The sequence below is a fragment of the Ctenopharyngodon idella genome, chromosome 2 (assembly GCF_019924925.1).
Source record: "Ctenopharyngodon idella isolate HZGC_01 chromosome 2, HZGC01, whole genome shotgun sequence".
Classification (NCBI taxonomy): domain Eukaryota; kingdom Metazoa; phylum Chordata; class Actinopteri; order Cypriniformes; family Xenocyprididae; genus Ctenopharyngodon; species Ctenopharyngodon idella.
In genome coordinates this window covers 35070626-35090176 of record NC_067221.1, presented here as the reverse complement: position 1 = coordinate 35090176, position 19551 = coordinate 35070626, and the positions used below count along the sequence as shown (strand labels likewise).

General features: G+C 35.0%; 2 protein-coding genes across 4 annotated transcripts in view; one reads left to right on the top strand and one right to left on the bottom strand.

Moving 5' to 3' along the window:
- Nucleotides 1-124: 124 nt before the first annotated feature.
- On the top strand, nt 125-13391 carry map6d1 (MAP6 domain containing 1). The gene is made up of 3 exons (XM_051915795.1): nt 125-962; nt 3922-4144; nt 12526-13391. The coding sequence occupies exons 1-3, from the start codon at nt 481-483 to the stop codon at nt 12595-12597; spliced, it is 777 nt and encodes a 258-aa protein (XP_051771755.1). The 5' UTR covers nt 125-480; the 3' UTR covers nt 12598-13391.
- A 1701-nt stretch (nt 13392-15092) lies between these two features.
- Nucleotides 15093-19551, bottom strand: part of yeats2 (YEATS domain containing 2) — a 38733-nt gene continuing 34274 nt past the window's right edge. For all 3 annotated transcript variants that reach the window (XM_051868474.1, XM_051868493.1, XM_051868482.1), the window contains exons 27-31: nt 17758-17996; nt 17592-17666; nt 17291-17364; nt 16542-16619; nt 15093-16384 (exon numbers count right to left, since the gene is read on the bottom strand). In XM_051868474.1, the coding sequence (XP_051724434.1) occupies nt 16342-16384; nt 16542-16619; nt 17291-17364; nt 17592-17666; nt 17758-17996 (509 nt within the window). In that variant the 3' untranslated portion in view covers nt 15093-16341. The remainder of the gene's footprint in view (nt 16385-16541; nt 16620-17290; nt 17365-17591; nt 17667-17757; nt 17997-19551) is intronic.

Here is a 19551-nt window from a genome sequence, read left to right as displayed (position 1 = left end):
GCAGATGATACATGCCTACTTTAGAAAATGTTACCATGGTATAAATTCAGAAAAAAACAAAACAAAAAGGTAGTACCCTACTTTTAGTTAGTGTAGACAGCATTTTTGGACATCAGTTGCGATCTGAGTGCTGCACGCGCCGATGGTGCCCAGAAAAGCCTTCTAGGTAAGAAGCGCACTATAGGTTTTGATTAAAAGAGGGTTTTAGAGCATTAAGTTGAGCTCTGTCAGGGGAAACAGCAGTGAGGTGCTCACGGGTCACCGACTCGGATCTTTATGGATTATTATTTTTTCTGCATCAACTGCAAATCACGTGAGATGAATGTGCAATGACAATGTCCCGACACCGAGCGGTCTCGCGCAGTTCTCGAGGAACGGGCACGCTCTCACATTCCTTCATGTAACCGAGCACTTCATCGCATTTTTTACTGTGTTTTCTTTCTTTTTATTTTGCTTTTTGTGTTGGTTTATTTAATAGCAATGGCTTGGCCGTGCATCAGCAGAGTCTGTTGCTTGGCTCGGTTCTGGAACCAGTTCGATAAATCGGATCTGTCGGTTCCGCTAACGATTCAGAACTACTCGGACATCGCGGAGCAGGAGGTGAGATCCGTCACCAAACTCGTTTCCACGGAACCGGCACCGAGCGTCGACTTCGTAACGCCGGAGCACGCTGCTGGAGTCCGGCGGCCGCACCGGGGACGGACCGAAACGAGTTATAAACCCCGCGAGGACTATCATCCCCCGGGTGTGCCTTTCCCGAGCGTCACCCAGTATAAACAGGATTACAAACCCTGGCCCATCCCGAAGAAGGATAACTTTCCCTGGATTAGTAACGGAGGGAAAGGCGGCACTTTAACGGACAGCCCGGTGAACGGTTACTCTAACGGCACGAGTCAACCGCGGGCGGACAGACAGGAGCGGAGCAGCAGGCAGAGAGGAGGAGATCAGATCAGCTCATACAGGTACTGATGATGTTCATGCTATGGCTCATGGGAGCTGTTCTTCAGCACCTCTTATTGACCGCAACACACTCTCAACAGTTAGTTATTATCATAATCATGAGTAAATATATTTTACTGATCCAGCAAAGGAGGTTATGGGATTTTTTATTTTAGCCTACTTAATGAGTAAAAGCACATTACATAGATGAAATCCCTATAATAATATATTAATTTCTCAAATCTGTATAATTTATATTTTGTTATTTTAGCCTATTTAGAGAGTAAAATATATAAGACAAAAATTCCCTATAATAATATATGGATAAATATATAAAATTTTTTTTTTTTTTTTTTTTTTTTTTAGCTTATGTAGTGAGTAAAAAACATTCATAATAATAATAACAATAATAATAATTTTCTCTATTATTATGCACCAAATAGTCTACGACACTAAAATAAAATGTAATAATAATAATAATTTTTATTATTATTTTGTATGACCGATAAAATGTTAATGTAGCCTACACTATAAAACAGTGGTATCTCTGAGAAATTAACAAAAAAACATATGTCCACTGTAGTGTAGCCTACAAAAATTAATTTCTGGGGAATATATTTGCCTGATAGCTTTTCTCAACGGTTGTGCGGAGAAAAGTGTCCTTTCTTTGAAGATAGTTTGCTGTGGTGCTGTAACGGGACTGATGTGGTTGTAATGGTTGTGCATTGCAGTGATTTTCAGACAGTGTGGTCACTCTCATGCATATTTCATTTGATGGCTCATGAAAAAACGGAATGAAGCTGAAATAATTACATAAATAGAGAGTTAACTGATGAGAACAAAATTAATTACGAACAGTCTTCTGTGTTCAGCAGCCTTTGGTTTCTAAAGGATGTGATCTGTGAATGTGCTGTGATGATCATAGAAACCTTTACTTCCAGTCATTATTCACCCAAACCTTTTATAGAATCTGCAGATTTTATTTCTCTTCTAATACGGATAGTGAGAATGATTTTTCATACAGGTTATGCTTAAGTAAATCTATGGTGGGCAGTGTTGGGGAAAGTTACTTTTAAAAGTAATGCATTACAATATTGCGTAACTTACTCCCTAAAAAGTATTTAATTGTGTTACTTTGTTACTTATGTAAAGTAACGCGTTACGTTTGCGGTACTTTTTCTCATCTGGGTTGGGCTTGCTTGTTGTTTTCTTGCTTGCTGTTAATAATAAAAAGAAAAGTTCTATTGTTGCCTAATTTAAAGGCCCTTTCACACCAAAAGTGAAACGAATAATCCTCAGGCTGAAGGAAATGCAAATTCACAGAGGGCGCATTGGACTGTTGCTGCGATACGTCAACGAGTCCGCCATATTGTGCGGGGCAAGACTCCTTGTTAAACAAATGCAAGTAAACGGGAAGCTGCGGCTTTTCTGGACAAAAAGCGCAATAACATAGTGCAAAAAAAGACAAAATTGTCTCTATTTTAAATGGACAGCATTATATTTAACTGTGTCTGGCAACTTTATTAGTAGCCTATAATAACTGAATAAAATAGCAGATAGTAGCCTAAATCATAAATTGCAAATAATATAAATAAAATAAAAATAGCAAATAAAATAATGAGTAGTGAATAGTACAATAATATAACAATGTAAGTCGTATAATAATATCATAATAATAATAGGCAGACGAGATCTCTTGGAAATGCAGAGAATAGTCCACTGACAGGCTTTCTACAGCCTTCTTTGAGGGTTGTGTTGTCCTGGTTCCACTGGCTAAATTGGGGTAAAAATATAAATGAGCCACGATTAGATGACAGGCAATCAAATCACCTACTCTTTGGAGATGAGTCGGTTAACAGCCTGAGTTGTCCTGTCAAAGTCCTCTGGCTTCATTGCACGTGACTCACTTGCGATTGTGATTAGTTAATGATATAAACTATAATATAATCTCAGACTTCATAAAAATCATGTAAACTTTATATTATTTGTTATAAAATCTCAGTTTTCATAGATAACTAGCGTTGTCATTAGCTTTTAATAGTCTGACTTTGGTGGTCAACTAGCTGTCAAAATAATGTTATAATGACCAAATACAACCAGAAACAACTGTTCAGACTTACGTGTGAAAGGTAGGTCTAATTCCCCGATATGTGGTTTGGATTATGCGACGGTTTGTAAAATCTCAAAATAGTCAGGCATCTTTTCTTATGAGAGTTACGGCATGTTGCCCCTACAAATATGGCGGCGCCGTTGACGTGCGATCCAGCGGCCAATAGGGCGTCTATGTATTTATTATGTCTGAGTTCAACACTCTTACTTCAGCAATAAAAACAAAAAAATGAAACACAAATGTGATGTTTAACTAGCTTATTAGTATTGTTGAATTGGATCATCGAAGGTCAGCAGCAAAGACATTGCTTAATAAACTGAGATTAAATATGCTGCATAAAGTATATTTGTGTAATTTAACATAATTATTGTAGGTTTGTGTAATTTTCTGAGTTTGCATTTCACTGTTTTTATCCATTTTGAGAAATACTGAATCTGTTTTTGTGCAAGTGAGATGAGTAAATGCATGTTCACATGTAGTCTAAAACTACAATAACCATCGTATTCACACAGCACACTCAACACCTCTCAACTTGATCCTAATTTCTCTCGACAAGAGAGGTGTCAGTCTATGGGAAAACAAAGTAACTTGTGTTACTTATTTAAAAAAGTAACTCATATTTTGTTGTAAATTTTAAAGTAATGCATTACTTTACTAGTTACTTGAAAAAAAAAAAAGTAATCTGATTACATAACTTCCATTACTTGTAATGCGTTACCCCCAACACTGAAGGAGGGCACCTGTTGCTCTCATTTTGCAGCTTGATTTTAACTCAGCCTGACATCTGCTGCTCTTATCTGCAGCTCCTCAGTGCTTCCTCTCTGTCTTTCTCTCTCTCTGTCTGATACATTTTTATCTTTCTCTGGAATCAGACAGGAGTACCAGCCTTGGTCTGGAGCCCGGCCGCAAAAGCCCGCCCACAAACGGCCCACGTTCCTGGGTACAGGTGCTGATGAGCCCCCGCCGGAGACCAGCTACCAGGCCGCCTTCAGCCCAGATGCACACAGACACACGGACATTGTTCCGGAGACCAGCACACACGGTCTGTCAGAGAAAGCACACACACACAGGACAGAGATCAGCATGAAACCAGAGGTGAGTGTGATGACAATCTGAGGAGAAGAGAAGGAGATCAAATCTGACAGAGCGCTGATGTGACAGAAAGATCAACAAAGTGCAAAATTTCAAGCATGCTCAGCAGAATGAGAATGAAGTGGATACTTTCATAGGGTATTTTAACTATGTCACTTTATTTTAAGGTGATGTAGTTACATTGTACTTGCTCAAATAACTACATGTACTTACTATAGAGTTATGGTTAGGGTTTGGTTTAGGGTTAGTTACTTGTAAATATGCATCATTTACTGTTATTACTATAGTATATATATATATACACACACACACATTAATCTATATATACTGTATATATTTTAAGAAATTAATACTTGTATTCAGCAAGAACATTAAATTGATGTGTAAAGTGACAGTATAGACTTTTAAAGTGTTACCAAATAATAATAAAAAATTAAATAAATGCTGTTCTTTTGAACTTTCTATTCATCAAAGAATCCTCACAAAAAATATCACTGTTTCCACAAAAATATGAAGCAGCACAACTGTTTTCAACATTGATAATAATAAGAAATGTTTCTTGAGCATCAAATCATCATATTAGAATGATTTCTGAAGGATCATGTGACACTGAAGACTGGAGAAATGATGCTGAAAATTCAGCTTTACATCACAGAAATAAATTACATTTTTAAAATATATTAAATTAGAAAACAGCTATTTTAAATAATAATAATATTTCACAATATTTCTGTTTTTACCTGCATTTATAGAATATAATAATAACTTAGAATATAGTCATAAAGTAGTATATTACAACAACAAAGCACTAATGAAGAAATTAATTACTACTACATTTACTGATAGTAATAATAATAATATGGACAGAAATTTTCAAATATTTATGTACAAAATATAGGCCACTAAAATAGCATAAAATATAAAATAAACAATTTAAGTAAAATATTAAAACAGATAATACACATATAAAATATTTTAAAATATATTTTAAAAAATTAAAAATTGTTTTATTATTTATAAATATGATTATGTGAGGAACAGACTGAAATTAATTGAATACATTTTAATACTCCTAAAATTCTAACATTAATAAACATGAAATGAAAGCCTACAGGGCAAAAGTACAGGATGGTTTTAGCAGAAATATGCAAATATTATAGTTGTGAAAGCATTTACATAAATTATTCATGTTTGATATTTGAGCTGTAAAGTTGACAAATCATCCTTTTGAAGTGGGTTTACTTTTCTAGGTAGATGAACTTACCGACGTCATTAGTTACCGTAACATTTTGACAAGTCAGAATGAGTTTCTGTGGTAATCATCATCAGCATGCCAGAGTTTAAATTGTATTTAACCCAGAATTATATAAGCAGAGATATTGATTTGCGTAACCTTTTAGGTTCATCTGTGAAATCAAGCCTAATATGCAATTAAATGACATCGGTTATTTAACAATGATCCCTTTCTGGGACAAATGAGAGTTTTAGGTCACAGTCTTTGGGGCTGATCTGGTAAAAGTCGTTTTCTCTGTATCGACTAGCACTGATTCACTGGGGTTATGTAATCAGTGACCCGCTCCTGTGTCCCGTTATGTGAATCTAGTCTGAGTGCTACCTGTCGATAATAATCTAAACTAACTGTGAAACTGCTGAAGCTTTTGCACATCAGTCAGTAAAGCAGAGCTCTTTAACCCTGCTCCTGGAGACCCACTGTCCGCCAAACGAGCAGGATTGAAGACCTCTGCAGTAAAGTATGCACTAATTAGGCTTCATTTAGTCCTAATTACTCTCTGGATAACCCATGTATGCTGTCATACCTCATGCATGACCAGTGAGGAAAGAAACACCCAATGCCAGGAGTCTGAGGCAGATCTGTGATAATTTGTGGTGGGTGTAGTAATTGTGCTCCTGGTGTCAGGTTTAAATGGCTCTGTTATTGAGTTGTAACTTTTCCCTTCATAACCTCTGCACTGCTCCATTTGTCAGGCTGTCATATAGATCCACTAGTCTGATGTATTTTTTTATGATGATTGTACAGGTCTCATATCCCTCTATGACTGTAGTTGGATCTTCATGAGAGATTTTAACACATGATTGCGAGAACCCTGATAATGTTGAACATGCAGCTTTTGGCATACTAAGTAGTAGGCTTGTGGTCTATTTCAAATCATATTAGAGGGACCTTCTTTCTTCTATATTGTTTTTATAAAGTTTTTTTTTTTTTCATTTTTATGTCCATGAGGCTTACATTTTGTGTGTTATGTGTGTGTGTAACTGTACTGATAGAGTCTAGTACACTGGAGACTTGCGTGACTGAGCCAGATGGCATTATTTTAGCCGTCCCAAGGGTTTAACTCACACACAGCTCGTCCTGCCCTCTCATTCTCCCTCCAGATGATGCATCTAATTTAATTGTAAAAGGCAGACTGACCGTCCACTGTTCTTAAACACTTAAAAACCAGATGATCATTCTTAATTCTTTAAGTGGTCATTTTTCATTATTTTTTTTTTCTATAAGACCACCAGTTTATTATGGAAGCTTATTTCTGCCACAGTATTAAAAAAAAGCAATTTCAACTTTTTATCTCAGAATTCTGATTTTTTTTTTTTCTCGCAATTGCGAATTTATATCTCAGTTCTGAGAAAGAAGTCAGAATAGCTGGATATAAACTCGCAATTGTGAGTAAAAAAGTCTGACTTTTTGGTAACACTTTATAATAACTGCACACTATGAAGCATTAGTAAACAGTCAATTCATCATTTATAAAGCATTAATAGACATTAATAAACAGTTTATAAATACACCTATAAATGCTTTGTTCTTGATTTATAAGCATATCTATAATGTGTTTAATAATTGTATTTTCATACTTTATTAATGATCAATTTATCATTTCTAAATTAAGTATTACATTATTTACAAACCAGTTATTTAGGAGTTATCAGTAGTTCATAAGATCATTTATAAAGTGTAAGTAAATGATATTTAAACATACATTTATACATCTTATTATTTAGACATATAGTAATAGTTACTCAGTGTGTTAATAAATGCTTTATTAATTCATATTCCTACTGTAATTCATGATTAATTCAGGTAGTTATAAAACATTTAGTAGTTGTCAGTTAACTATTGTTGTGAGCTCATCTAAAGTGAGGACTATTCAAGCTTTACAAAGAAGATTTAAAGGCTCAGCGATCTTCTGCACTGCTGTTCTCTAATGTTTTAAAGTTAGTACTGAGGTAGTTTTGACACTGTGAAATATTTTATTACATTATTAATGTTTTATAAAAACATTATTTGTTGTATTTTGGCACTCCTGTAATCCAGTGTTGGCACTGGTAAAATTTTATTCAGCAATGTTTACACTTTACAGAAATGTATTTTTATATCAGATTGCAAAAGCTTAGTTTCATTTTACTGCAGTTATGTTTTCTGGAGGAGTACAGGGATTTTTACTTTCTGTGAAATTGCAGAGGTTTACTTTTAATTTTATATCAAGTTACCCATCGTAAAGTTTCATTTTTTTCCTTGAAATAAATATTTCTATGTTCTGTATCCTTTAAATCTCCTTTATAAAAGCTTTACGAGGCATGAATAGTCTTTAGATGAGCTCACAAAAATAGTTAACTGACAACTACTAAATGTTTTATAACTACCTGAATTAATCATGAATTACAGTAGGAATATGTATTAATAAAGCATTTATTAACACACTGAGTAACTATTACTATATGTCTAAATAATAAGATGCATAAATGTACATTTAAATTGTTTATTAATCACTTAGTTACACTTTATAAATGATCTTATGAACCACTGACAACTCCTAAGTAACTGGTTTGTAAATAATGTAATACTTAATTTAGAAATGTTAAATTGATCATTAATAAAGTATGAAAATACATTTATTAAACACATTATAGATATGCTTATAAATCAAGAACAAAGAATTTATAGGTGTATTTATAAACTGCTTATTAATGTCTATTAATGCTTTATAAATGATGAACTAACTATTTACTAATGCTTAACTAATGCTTCATAGCGTGAGTTATTCTAAAGTGTTACCGACATTTTTTTCTCAGAATTGTGATATAAAGTAGCAATTGTGAGAAAAGTCACAATCACCTTTTTCAGAGGCCGTTTACACAACACCGTTTTCAACTAAAAATGAAAACTTTTCATGCTTTTTCATTATCGTTATCGTTCATTTACATAACAATGATGTTTTGGGGGACTGAAAACGCAAACTTTTGAAAACAGGATTCAAAGTGGAAGTTTTTGAATACAGTGCTGTTATTGTCTGTGTAAACTTCAAAAACTCGAGTTTGTGAAAACGGTGACGTCATGCACATGCGTATTATGTGTTCAGTCTATCCACCTTATTCCTGACTACCCTACTGCGTTTCGAATTATGGGTTGCACTTCCGGTTTGGGGAACTTCCATTTAAAAAGACTGAAATGAATCATTTCAAATCATAAAGTTTCCCTACAAATAAAGCATATCCATCAGTTTGACTGAATGAGCTGTCAATTTTTTTTTCATGTTTTATATTCAGACATCATGAGAATAACGTAACGCTTGGTATTTTAACGTAACATTTTATAACAAGAATATCTATGGCAAGAGCTCTTGTAATAGTATGAAAAAGGACAACATATACTGCACATTTGTGGTCTGTTCTCCTGATTTATAATTCACTGGAATGCATGAAGGATCTCTCGTTTTTCTCCTCAAAGCCTCACGTCTCTTTCCAGGTTTGTTTTCACAGGTAAATACAATTTATTATCTGTAAAAATGATGGAAATCACTTTGAAATAGTATCACGCAATGCTGAAGTTCATTAACATTTTTTTATTAAGGCAATGTATATTACATAATACAGATATATATCACTATAGTTATGTTTACCCGTCCGTTATTGCTGTGGAAAGAATCACGCTTTTTCATGGCCTGATGAAAGTACTTTGTTGATGCTTTTACACTTTTAAATGTCCTTTTAATGTTCGTTGGTTGAAGGGTGAGTAGAATAATGTCATCTCATTGTACCCAGTTTAAAAAAAAAAAAAAAAAAAAAAAAAAAAAAAAAAAACGTGACCGTTTACAGCTTAACGGAAGTTACACCCATAATTCGCGCAAAGCGTCATGGGGCGTAGGAATAGGGTGGATAGGCGTGTAGAGTTTCTTTACAAAGTGACATCGCCATCTACTGGCCTGGCATGAATAATACAGCGTTTTTAATCGTTTTCGCAGATCCATATGAACAGGAATCACTTTGACAACATTGCCGTCTGTACACAAAAAACACAAAGGGAAAAACTTTTCCATTTTTCATACATCGTTGTCATGTAAACGTACCCTCATTTTTTATTCTCTGGATGAAACAAGCTTCCATAGTTTATTACAACCTCCATGAAATCAAGAAAATGTAATCATATACTGTTTGTTATTAAAAATAATTCATTGCATTATAGTCATCTCACTGAGGCCATTTACACGACACCAAACTAAAAACGTAAAACTTTTATGAGTTTTGACCATTCATTGGTTTTAAAGTGCAGTTTTTTGAAAACAGTACCATTATCGTCTCCGTGTAAACTACAAAAATGTGAATTTGTGAAAACAGTGACATAAGTATTACGTGTTCAGTCTATAGGCACGTAGTGTTTCTTTACAAAGTGACATTGCCAACTACTGGCCTGGCATACAGCGTTTTTGGTCGTTTTCGTGGCGAACGATCCGTGTGAATGGGGATCATTTTGAAAACGTTTTCGCCTGTAGGCGAAAAATGCAAATGAAAAACTTTTCCGTTTTTAGTACATCATTGTTGTGTAAACGTACCCTAAATGAGGTCATGGATCACTCTGCTGATGAACTGTTGAGTTGGATCAACTGTGTTACATAAAACAATTCAAAATGTGCAGGTTTCCAGGAGCAAGACTTTGAGAAACTGTTATAGACATCAAACCTGCGCAGATTTCACAGTGAATAAATCCCAGGGTTTCATAAGCTGTAATGTAACCTTAAATGAGTTAAACATATTATATAAGCTTTTAAGTTGACATCAAAATGTCATTTATTCCTGTGATGTGAAAGCTGAATTTTCAGCATCATTACTCCAGTCTTCAGTGTCACATGATCCTTCATCAGTGTAATATGCAGATTTGCTGCTCAAGAAACATTTCTTAATATCAATGCGGAAAACAGTTGTGCTGCTTAATATTTTTGAACTGTAGTGCATATACTGTGCAAAAGTCTTTCAAAACAAGTGATACCCTCTTGTTATTTGAGAAATAATTATATTACCTTTTAAGTCTTGGCAGTCTCAATGGCCAAATTTGCATACTGTTCACAACATTAAGGTCCGTTCACGCCATGTCTGAATTACCATAACTATTCTGAACTGTAAAAAGCCTTCACGTGCTTCAAGTACAACGTGAATTTGTTATTTTCTGGCTGCGTCCAAAATAGCATACTCTCTTGAGTAGGTATTATTATTATTATGACTTATTTTGAGTAAGTATTTACTTTGTGACTGCTAAAAAAAGTATGTTCTATATACCATGAATATGTGTAGTGTGATCCGTAATCCGTACCTACTATATTCGTCATGTTAAAGTGTCCATCATATGCACACAATTACGACACGGCGTGAACGCAGCATTATTTATTCATAAAGCATTTCCAGTGTTAGTAAGTAGCTGAAGACCTGAGGTATGAACAATGTCTGCTGCTTTCATTAAGTCTGTGTGACTGAGAGTGTCGAGTTCTAGAAAGGCTAAACAGTGTGAGTGTGTGTGTGAGAGAAGAAGATTTAGTAGATGATAAATCTAATTTTCACCTCACTGCATGGCTTCTCATATAGCGAACTCTTCTTAGATGTACTCTAGCCAGAAAATGAAACAATCTGAGAGAGAGAGAGAGAGAGAGAGAGAGAGAACAAGACAAAGGACAAAAAATAGATGGCGGCATGGTGAAAGGAGACTATATACTATAATGTGTGACTTGGATAAGCACATCCCAAATCATAGTACTTAATATGCTAATGGTGCCCAAATGGAATACTATTCCCAGTGGATTTTTGAAGCGTGTATGCATTTTGGGCTAATATGTCCCACAACACCTTGTGCCGCAGAAGAAGAGGGGAGTGTTCCATGACCTGATGGTTCTTTTTCAACTTACATTTTAGATGAAAATTGTGAATTTAAAGGGATAGTTCACCCAAAATTGAAAATTACCCCATGATTTACTCACCCTCAAGCCATCCTAGGTGTATATGACTATCTTCTTTCAGATGAACACAATTGGAGATATATTTAAAAAATATCCTTAGTCCTCCAAGGTTTATAATGGTTGTGAATGGGGGGCCGTGTTTTGAAGACAAAAATAATGCATCCATCCATAAAAAAAAAAGTAATCCATATGACTCCAAGGGATTAATAAAGACCTTCTGAAGCAAAGCGATGCGTTTCTATAAGAAAAATATCCATATTTAAAACTTTATGAATTCAAATAACTATCTACCGGCAGGCAACCATACGCAGAATGTGCAAGTCGACTTGCGCCAAATGAGTAATCCTCTAACGCAATGTATGACGCAGGATGCAGGAGTATTGTAAGATTAGACGTCTCTTGCTGAGCGACAAATTTAAGCTCCTCTTCTCTTATATCGAAATCTGCTGACATTTGTCTTTAAAATTTTCTTGTTTTAGACTTGTAATTCGTGACCGATGTTTTGTTTTGCTCTCTCCTCAGCGCCTCCGCGTTCGTTATTGCGTCTGGGTCAAAGGTTGCTCTTCCGCCCAAATCGACTTGCACATTCTGCATATGGTCATCTGCCGGAAGCTAGTTATTTGAATTTTTTACAAAAACGAATCGCTTTGCTTCAAAAGGCCTTTATTAACCCACTGGAGTTGTATGGATTACTTTTTTTATGGATTGATGCATTATTTTTTACTTCAAAACAGGCCCCCCATTCACAACCATTATAAACCTTGGAGGACTAAGTATATTTTTAAATATATCTCTGATTGTGTTCGTCTGAAAGAAGATAGTCATATTCACATAGGATGGCTGGAGGGTGAGTAAATCATGGGATAATTTTTATTTTTTGGTGAACTATCCCTTTAAATGTACTTACCAAAGCAGCACATTAAAAAAAATACAAAAAACAATTCAACTCTTCTATCACAGTAATAAATTACATTTTAAAATATATTAAAACAGAAAATGATTATTTTGAAGGGTAATAATATTTCATCAATACTACTGTTTTTTCATATATTTATTATTTTAATATTATTATTATTTTTTTTTTTTTTAACAGATTTTGACAAAAGTCATTGATGTTTTTAACAAAAATGTTCTTATGTGTGACAGGAGCCGAAGACTAAATTGTCACCAAATCCCTCTGCCGTCTTTCAAAGCAAATCCAGGATCTTCAACATATGATCCATCAAGCTCCCCACATTCACGTCTGATTCAGCCTTTCACTAGAAGAGAAAACCATTTCGAAAAAGAAGGAATGACTAAAGAGACATCTGAATGTTGGGAAACTGGAGTTATTCTGAGAGACTAGGACAATCAGAGGAAGAAAATGCCTGAGGATGAATAGAGACGGTTTCAATGAAGAGCAAAATCAGTAAAACAGGCTTCTCTAAATCATTCCACTGAAGAAATTACAGAACCAGAGGAGTTTTGCTGGAAATTTACACAATGTAAAATCTATGCAAGAGAATGTATGCTTCAAATGTCAACCATCTACTGGAAGGATATGTTTGTAAGGTTTAAGAGTGAGAGAAAGTGTGTGTGTGTGACTGAGAAAGTTTTCAGGCCTCAAATTCTGCTCGCCCTGTCCCTGCTGAATGAATATCTGCATGTTTCCTAATAGTTTTATGAATCGACTGAATATGCACATTTAGAAATGTTTAAAAGAAAAACGTAATCTGGTAACTCTGGGTGTGTGTGTATCCTGTACAAAGCTTTGTTAATAGCATTATTTTGTATATAGTGATGTTGGTTTGCCTTTATCGATCTGTTAATGTCTGCCTGAGGATGCCTGGTACTTCTAATCACCTTTCTTGCTCCAGACTCACTAGCCCTTTATGAAACCCACATAGAGACTGTAACACATTAAGAATCTTTCACTGATTTCTGGGCTGTCCAATTTTTTTTTGTAAATGTGGTTGAGATATAAATGGGGAAAATATGGCAAAACTGTTTAAATAAAAATGAAATTCTTAAAATTTGCTTTCATATTTGGCCGATTCACATCTTACAAATATTTATAATTTAAAAACACCTCACATGTTCTTGAAACTACCATTTTTATGCAAATAAATAAAACGGCAATAATGATGATACAGGGTTTCTACACCTTTGACCAATGAATTTCTATGACTTTTGACACGTTGATTATTAAAGACAAAATCATATTATAGAAATTGCTCTATAAAGAGCAATTCAAAGCAAATGAAAAGTGCTGAGATTGACTATTTACAACAGACATTTCCATGTCTTTATTTTATAATTTATTTTATTTATTTTTAGGGGTTCAAGCACGTAGTGCTGAAACCCTATTGTAATTGTAAGGATTTTTATTATTTTTCTTCATGCAGACCAAACCATAAGGCCTAGAGACTTGAAACTTGGCATTCAATTTGGGGAGAAGTTGACAGAGTATGACCCCAATCGGCCAATAGGTGGCGCTACAGCGATCAAAAGTTCAAAATCGCTCATAACTCATAGACCGTTTGTCGTAGACTCGAGTCTTATATCATTGTAACCCTTGGCTCAAACGTACATCTCCGATTTTATTTCCACCTGAGAAAATTTTCTGCCATTTTGAATTTTGTCCAAAACCTACTTTTACGAACTAGTCCAAACCAGTGCAGAAATGTTCTCTGGATATCAATAATTTATCAAAAAAAAAAAAAATGAAATTTTGATTCACGGTCGCTAAGGTGAACGTATGATGAGAGCGGTGCCACTTTTACTAAAATGGCTATAATTCAAGAACAAAATGAGATATTCGCACCAAACTCGGTACACGTGTAGGGGCTCAATATTTGGTCACGATAAAAAAAAATTGTGTCGATTGGACACTAGGTGGCGCTATACCAGACTTGCCAGGTTTGGCTTATGGTTTGTGCAACGTTGTGATTTAGCGCTTAAAAAAACTTTTGCAGATATCTTCGAAACCGTTAGGTTCCGTGTTTCCTACGCTGGTTTCGTCTCGATCGGACTAAGTTGGTTAACTAATTGTCAAAGCCAAAATGTCAAAATTTTGATAGGAAGTGGCAAAAAAATCCAATCAAAGACGCTCATGGGTCATTTTTTATGCTCTCATATATATAAGTATCTATAACTTCAAAACGAAATGAGATATTTTCACCAAAATTAACACGCATGTGTATGGGCACTCTGAGGACACCCAAAAAAAATTGGTGGAGATCGGGCAATAGGTGGCGCTATAACTGTCAAAAAAAACATATTTTCCTTACTAAATTGCCTGTATTGGCTGTAAATGGTCTTTTCCATCTATGATCTAAGTGCTTACACGCTTGCTAAATAAAATATAATACCTTTTTATGTGCTTAAAGGCCTTAAATGCTTGAACCCCAATAAATGTTGCTTGCAGCTTTAATTATTTATAGAAATTGCATTGGTAAAGGGCAATTTAGAGCAAATGAAATATTTAAGTCCTAACTATTCACGAGACATTTTCATGCCTATTAAGTAGACTTAAACCATCTATAAAACAGCACAAAAAAACAAAACAAAACATCTTTTCAGAGGAAAACTTGAAAAAGTGGCTAAATGTTGTGGGTAAATCTGCTTACACATGCATCCCTCTAAAGTTCATCCTGTTATTGTTTTGCTATGTGACATTTCATTTGTACTAGTTCAGGAGGGAAAAAAATATAGAACAAATCAGGACAGATAAATCCATCTTAGTTTTTAATACAAGAATAGTCATTTTCTGATACACAATGTGAAGGAAAAACATCCAGGAGTTCGATTAGACAAGTGAAGACTGACTTTAACACTGAATAAACACAGAAATACATTCGTTCCCATCTACATAAACACACCAAAACATTGCTTGATGTGTTTTAAACGCAAACACACACACAGAAACTGATGCTAGTTGTATGACAAAACACCCCACCAAACCAGAGGACACAACAGATAGTTTTTTTTTAGCAGATAATCTGCACATTTTCCTCAATGCCCTCAAAATGACACAAATACAAAAAAATAAAACTTCCACAATCACTGAAGTTCAATCCTTCATAATTCCTAGTTGTATGAAAATGATTCATATGAAAACAACATGATTAAGACTTTTCGTAGACATTCTTTGCCTAAGTGTGAAACTAGTGAAGATGTGCGACTCAAAAAGGACTCCACCCAAAGTTCTTAAAACCACATGAGAAGATCATTTAAGACCCCCAAAAAAGGGATAATGAACAGGGATGATTTCACATAAGCTGCACAAAAAGTAATTACCTTCTCCAAATAAATCCCGCTTGATAAAGAACAGAAAAACAGTAGTTAAATGTTCAATGGCTCATTTAATGTCTGTATTTCTGGTTAAAGAAATAACCAAAACTGAAAATTCTGTCATTATTTACTTGCCACCATGTTGTTACCGATTCGGAACAGCATGAGGATCAGTAAATCATTCCAGAAAAGTAATTTTCAGGTGAACTATTCCTTTAAGACTAATATAAGCTAAACAGTTCTGTGTCAACGGCAGAGCAGGGTCATGTGATCATGAATTTTATTTGCAGAGATTGAGGGTCTTAATGAATCTGCTGCGTGAAGCATCTACTGTACCTGCTCATAACACTACTGTAGTTTTTGTACTGATGCTTACATTAATATACTGGATCATAGCTCATAAATATCACAGAATTCATGGAGAAAGCGTGAAAAACTAATAAATAGAGTGATGTAGCCATACGAAACAAACACTGTTCGGGCTGCATGTCAAGATTATGTTACTATCCGTTTGGTGACTTTCCCTTGAGCTCAGTAGAGCTCTTGTCCTAACACTGGCTGACCTCCATTAAGACATGGGCAAGTCAGAGGATATTTGCACCTGTGATTGGTCAGCCCTTGCACATTGTCCATCTTTACACAATGTAAGTGTGTGTTAGTCCACCTGTGGTCAGATGCCAAGGGGAGAAGTTAGTCAGCGTGGCTTTCATCCTTTACCATGATGCCCATGTACCTATCAGAGACAGAGGTTTAAAAAAATAAATAAAACTGCAATAAAATGTCCTCACATTTCCAGCTTGTTCAAGACCGTGGGAACACTGATGCTAGACACTGCTGATAGTTGAGAAAAAAAGAAAATTTAGAGAAGTCTATAATGAGAGCAAAATTACCTATTAGTCAGAAAATCACAGGTGGGAATAGAGCTAATGGCCTGATGCACGTCCATAGCCGATATCTCTCTCGGAGTTCTGTGGAGACAAGAAGAGAGGCATTAAACAAGGATGGGAAAGAGACAGAGAGAAATCTCACGGTACATTTGCTATCTTGGTATAATGGGTTATTGACCTTTGAGCATTAAATGAGAGGTCTTAGAGTCTTGTCAAAATGCTGCTTTCTGTTAAATGTACGACACATCGACCAGTTCCTGCTTGACAGATCATCATTATAAAAGGCAGTTACAGAAGAATGTATAAAAGCCTGATGAAATATTCTGCTCGATCTCTGTGTGTGTGTGTGTGTGTGTGTGTGTGTGTGTGTGTGTGTGTGTGTGTGTGTGTGTGTCAGGGCATGTGAATGAAAGCAGATGTGCTGAGTAAGTAGAGCAGCACTGAGCCAATCTCTTCTCTTCTCTCTCAGGGCTGGGCTTTGCTGCTCTACAACTCACATAAATCAGATTTTCATGAGCTATTCTCAGTGCTCTGATAATTAAACATTATCATAAAGCACTTTCTCCCACAATCATGATAGAATCACATTAGATGAAGTTCAATGCTCAGAGTTCATCAAAATTGACCATGAAATAATGGTACAAGCTCTATCTGAAAAGAACATAGTTTAGGACTACTTTCACTCTGAATCCTGCTGGTTTACCCATCTGTCCTGATTAATCTTGTACTGGCATACAGGCGGACACACTGACCTGTTTTGCTGGGATTTCCCATGGGCATTGGCTAAAGACTCCCTGAGGACTTCACTGGCAAACTGCTCAACAGCCTATGAGAGATTTAGACAACATTCAGCATTGACATGTTAAAAATGCATCAATCATAACACTGTCCTTCTCAGGAAAAATGTCTGTTCTCACTAAAAGTAAAATGAAGTCAAACAAAAGCAGAATGAGCAACAAATCATGATTTGTCGTGAAAAACAATAACAAAAAGTACATAAAGTAAACTTCTCTCATAAACTAAAAACAAATTACTCAATATCAGACTATTTACCTTAAGAATCATGGTCTCCACGACAGGAGCAAAAACATTCTTCTCCACCTCCACCTGCTGCAGCGTGACACCGATCTAACAACACACACATATTATTACATGTATGACACAGCAGAAAGTCTGGATGCGGGCAGGCAGACTCGAAGATAATTTCAATCTCACTCACCTGCTCCGCCGTGTCTCTGATGAACTGGGTCGATGGGCAGCGCCCCAAGAAAAACTTGGGTTCCTGTTCGGCCTCTTCCTGTTCCAGTTTGACTTTGACCTTGGCAGCATCTATGTCTTTCACGCTGATGATGTCAAGAGGCTCATCATCTTCCTCATCAGGCTCTGCCTTCAGAATCCTCTGAAGTTGCTCCAGACGTTGAGACAACTCCTCACAGCCCGTCAGAGTCGAGCTACACTCTAACAAGCACACACACACACACAAACACACACAAACGTGTTAGTGTAAAACAGCATACAACTCCTGACAAGCAGCTAGCAAAGCTACACAAAACACACCAAAGACTAACAATACTCTTGATCAACAGTATGGCTCCGTTCCAAACATTTTTATTATTATTATTAACAATACTATTATTTTTATCAATAATGATAATTAGTATTTTGCTTAATAATCATTATAAACAATTAATATATTAGTATTATTTATTAATAATAATAGTTTGTATATAGCCTAATACTTATTGTATGAATTTATTTTTATTATTATTAGTTTATATACTGCTTGATAATTATTATAATTAATTAATATTTATTGTTATTATCATTATTATTATTACTACTACTACTACTACTACTACTACTAAGTGCCCTATATTTATTATTTTTATTAACAATAATACTATTATTTTTTATTAATAATAATAATTTGTATTTTGCCTAATAATTATTATAATTAATTAATAAATTATTAGTAATAATAATTAATCATAATAGTTTGTATATAAACTAATGTTTATTATATGAATTTATTATTATTATTAGTTATATAGTGCCTAATTATTATAATCAATTACTGTTATTATTAATAGTTTGTATAGTGCCTTTTACAAACCCAAGGATGTTTTACTCTGTACAATAACTTTACAAAAGCAACCTAAGAAAGTACATTAATGAAGAAGGAGAAAAAAAAAAAAAAAAGTACAACAAACAAGACTCCTTGGTGAGTATCCTCGCCATCTACTGTCTGCACGGGATATTTTCTAAGGCAGCATGCTAACTGAAAATAAACCTCATTAGTGATTAATTTAAAAACACTCCTTATGGACAACATCTCCATTAGTGGTCACTCTGTTCAAACAAACAGCACTCACATGAGGTGCATTATGCCTCACAGTCGATACCAATAGAGTATGACGTCAGCACATTGCTAAGCTAATGACTCAACACTCTATTAGTAAAAAAAACAACAACAACAAAAAAAAAAATTTGGGTGAAAGAGTCCACTGGATGTAAATGGCATGTTTTTCAGTACTAAATAAAATATATTTATAATCAACATTTTGTTTTTCTTAGATTCACCATCAGTTTAATCGTATACAGCCTTTTACGCAAAATTTGCATTAAATGCAGCATAAATTTTGGCCAAAATGAGCTTTACTATCCACCTTTTTCCTACACCTCATGATGCTTTGAATAACTTCCGTTAAACTCAGGCGTAGCTACATGGGCTACATACGAAAACTAAAAAATACTGCCTTGAAGGCAGCATCGATGTATGATCCTTCGCTGCCTTTGATATCCCACAATTCTGTGCTTTCCATTCTCTGACAGTTGAGCTAAAAAATAAAGATGGCATCTGAAAGTTACAGCTGGTGGTCAGTTTATTTGTAAATATACGTTTTTTGACCATTGTTTTCCACTTTTGATGTCGTTTCTAGCGAGAAATTACTATTGTAGTAATTAAATATTTGCTTAGATATCACCAAAGCTCGCGCTATTTTGCTGTAGATCA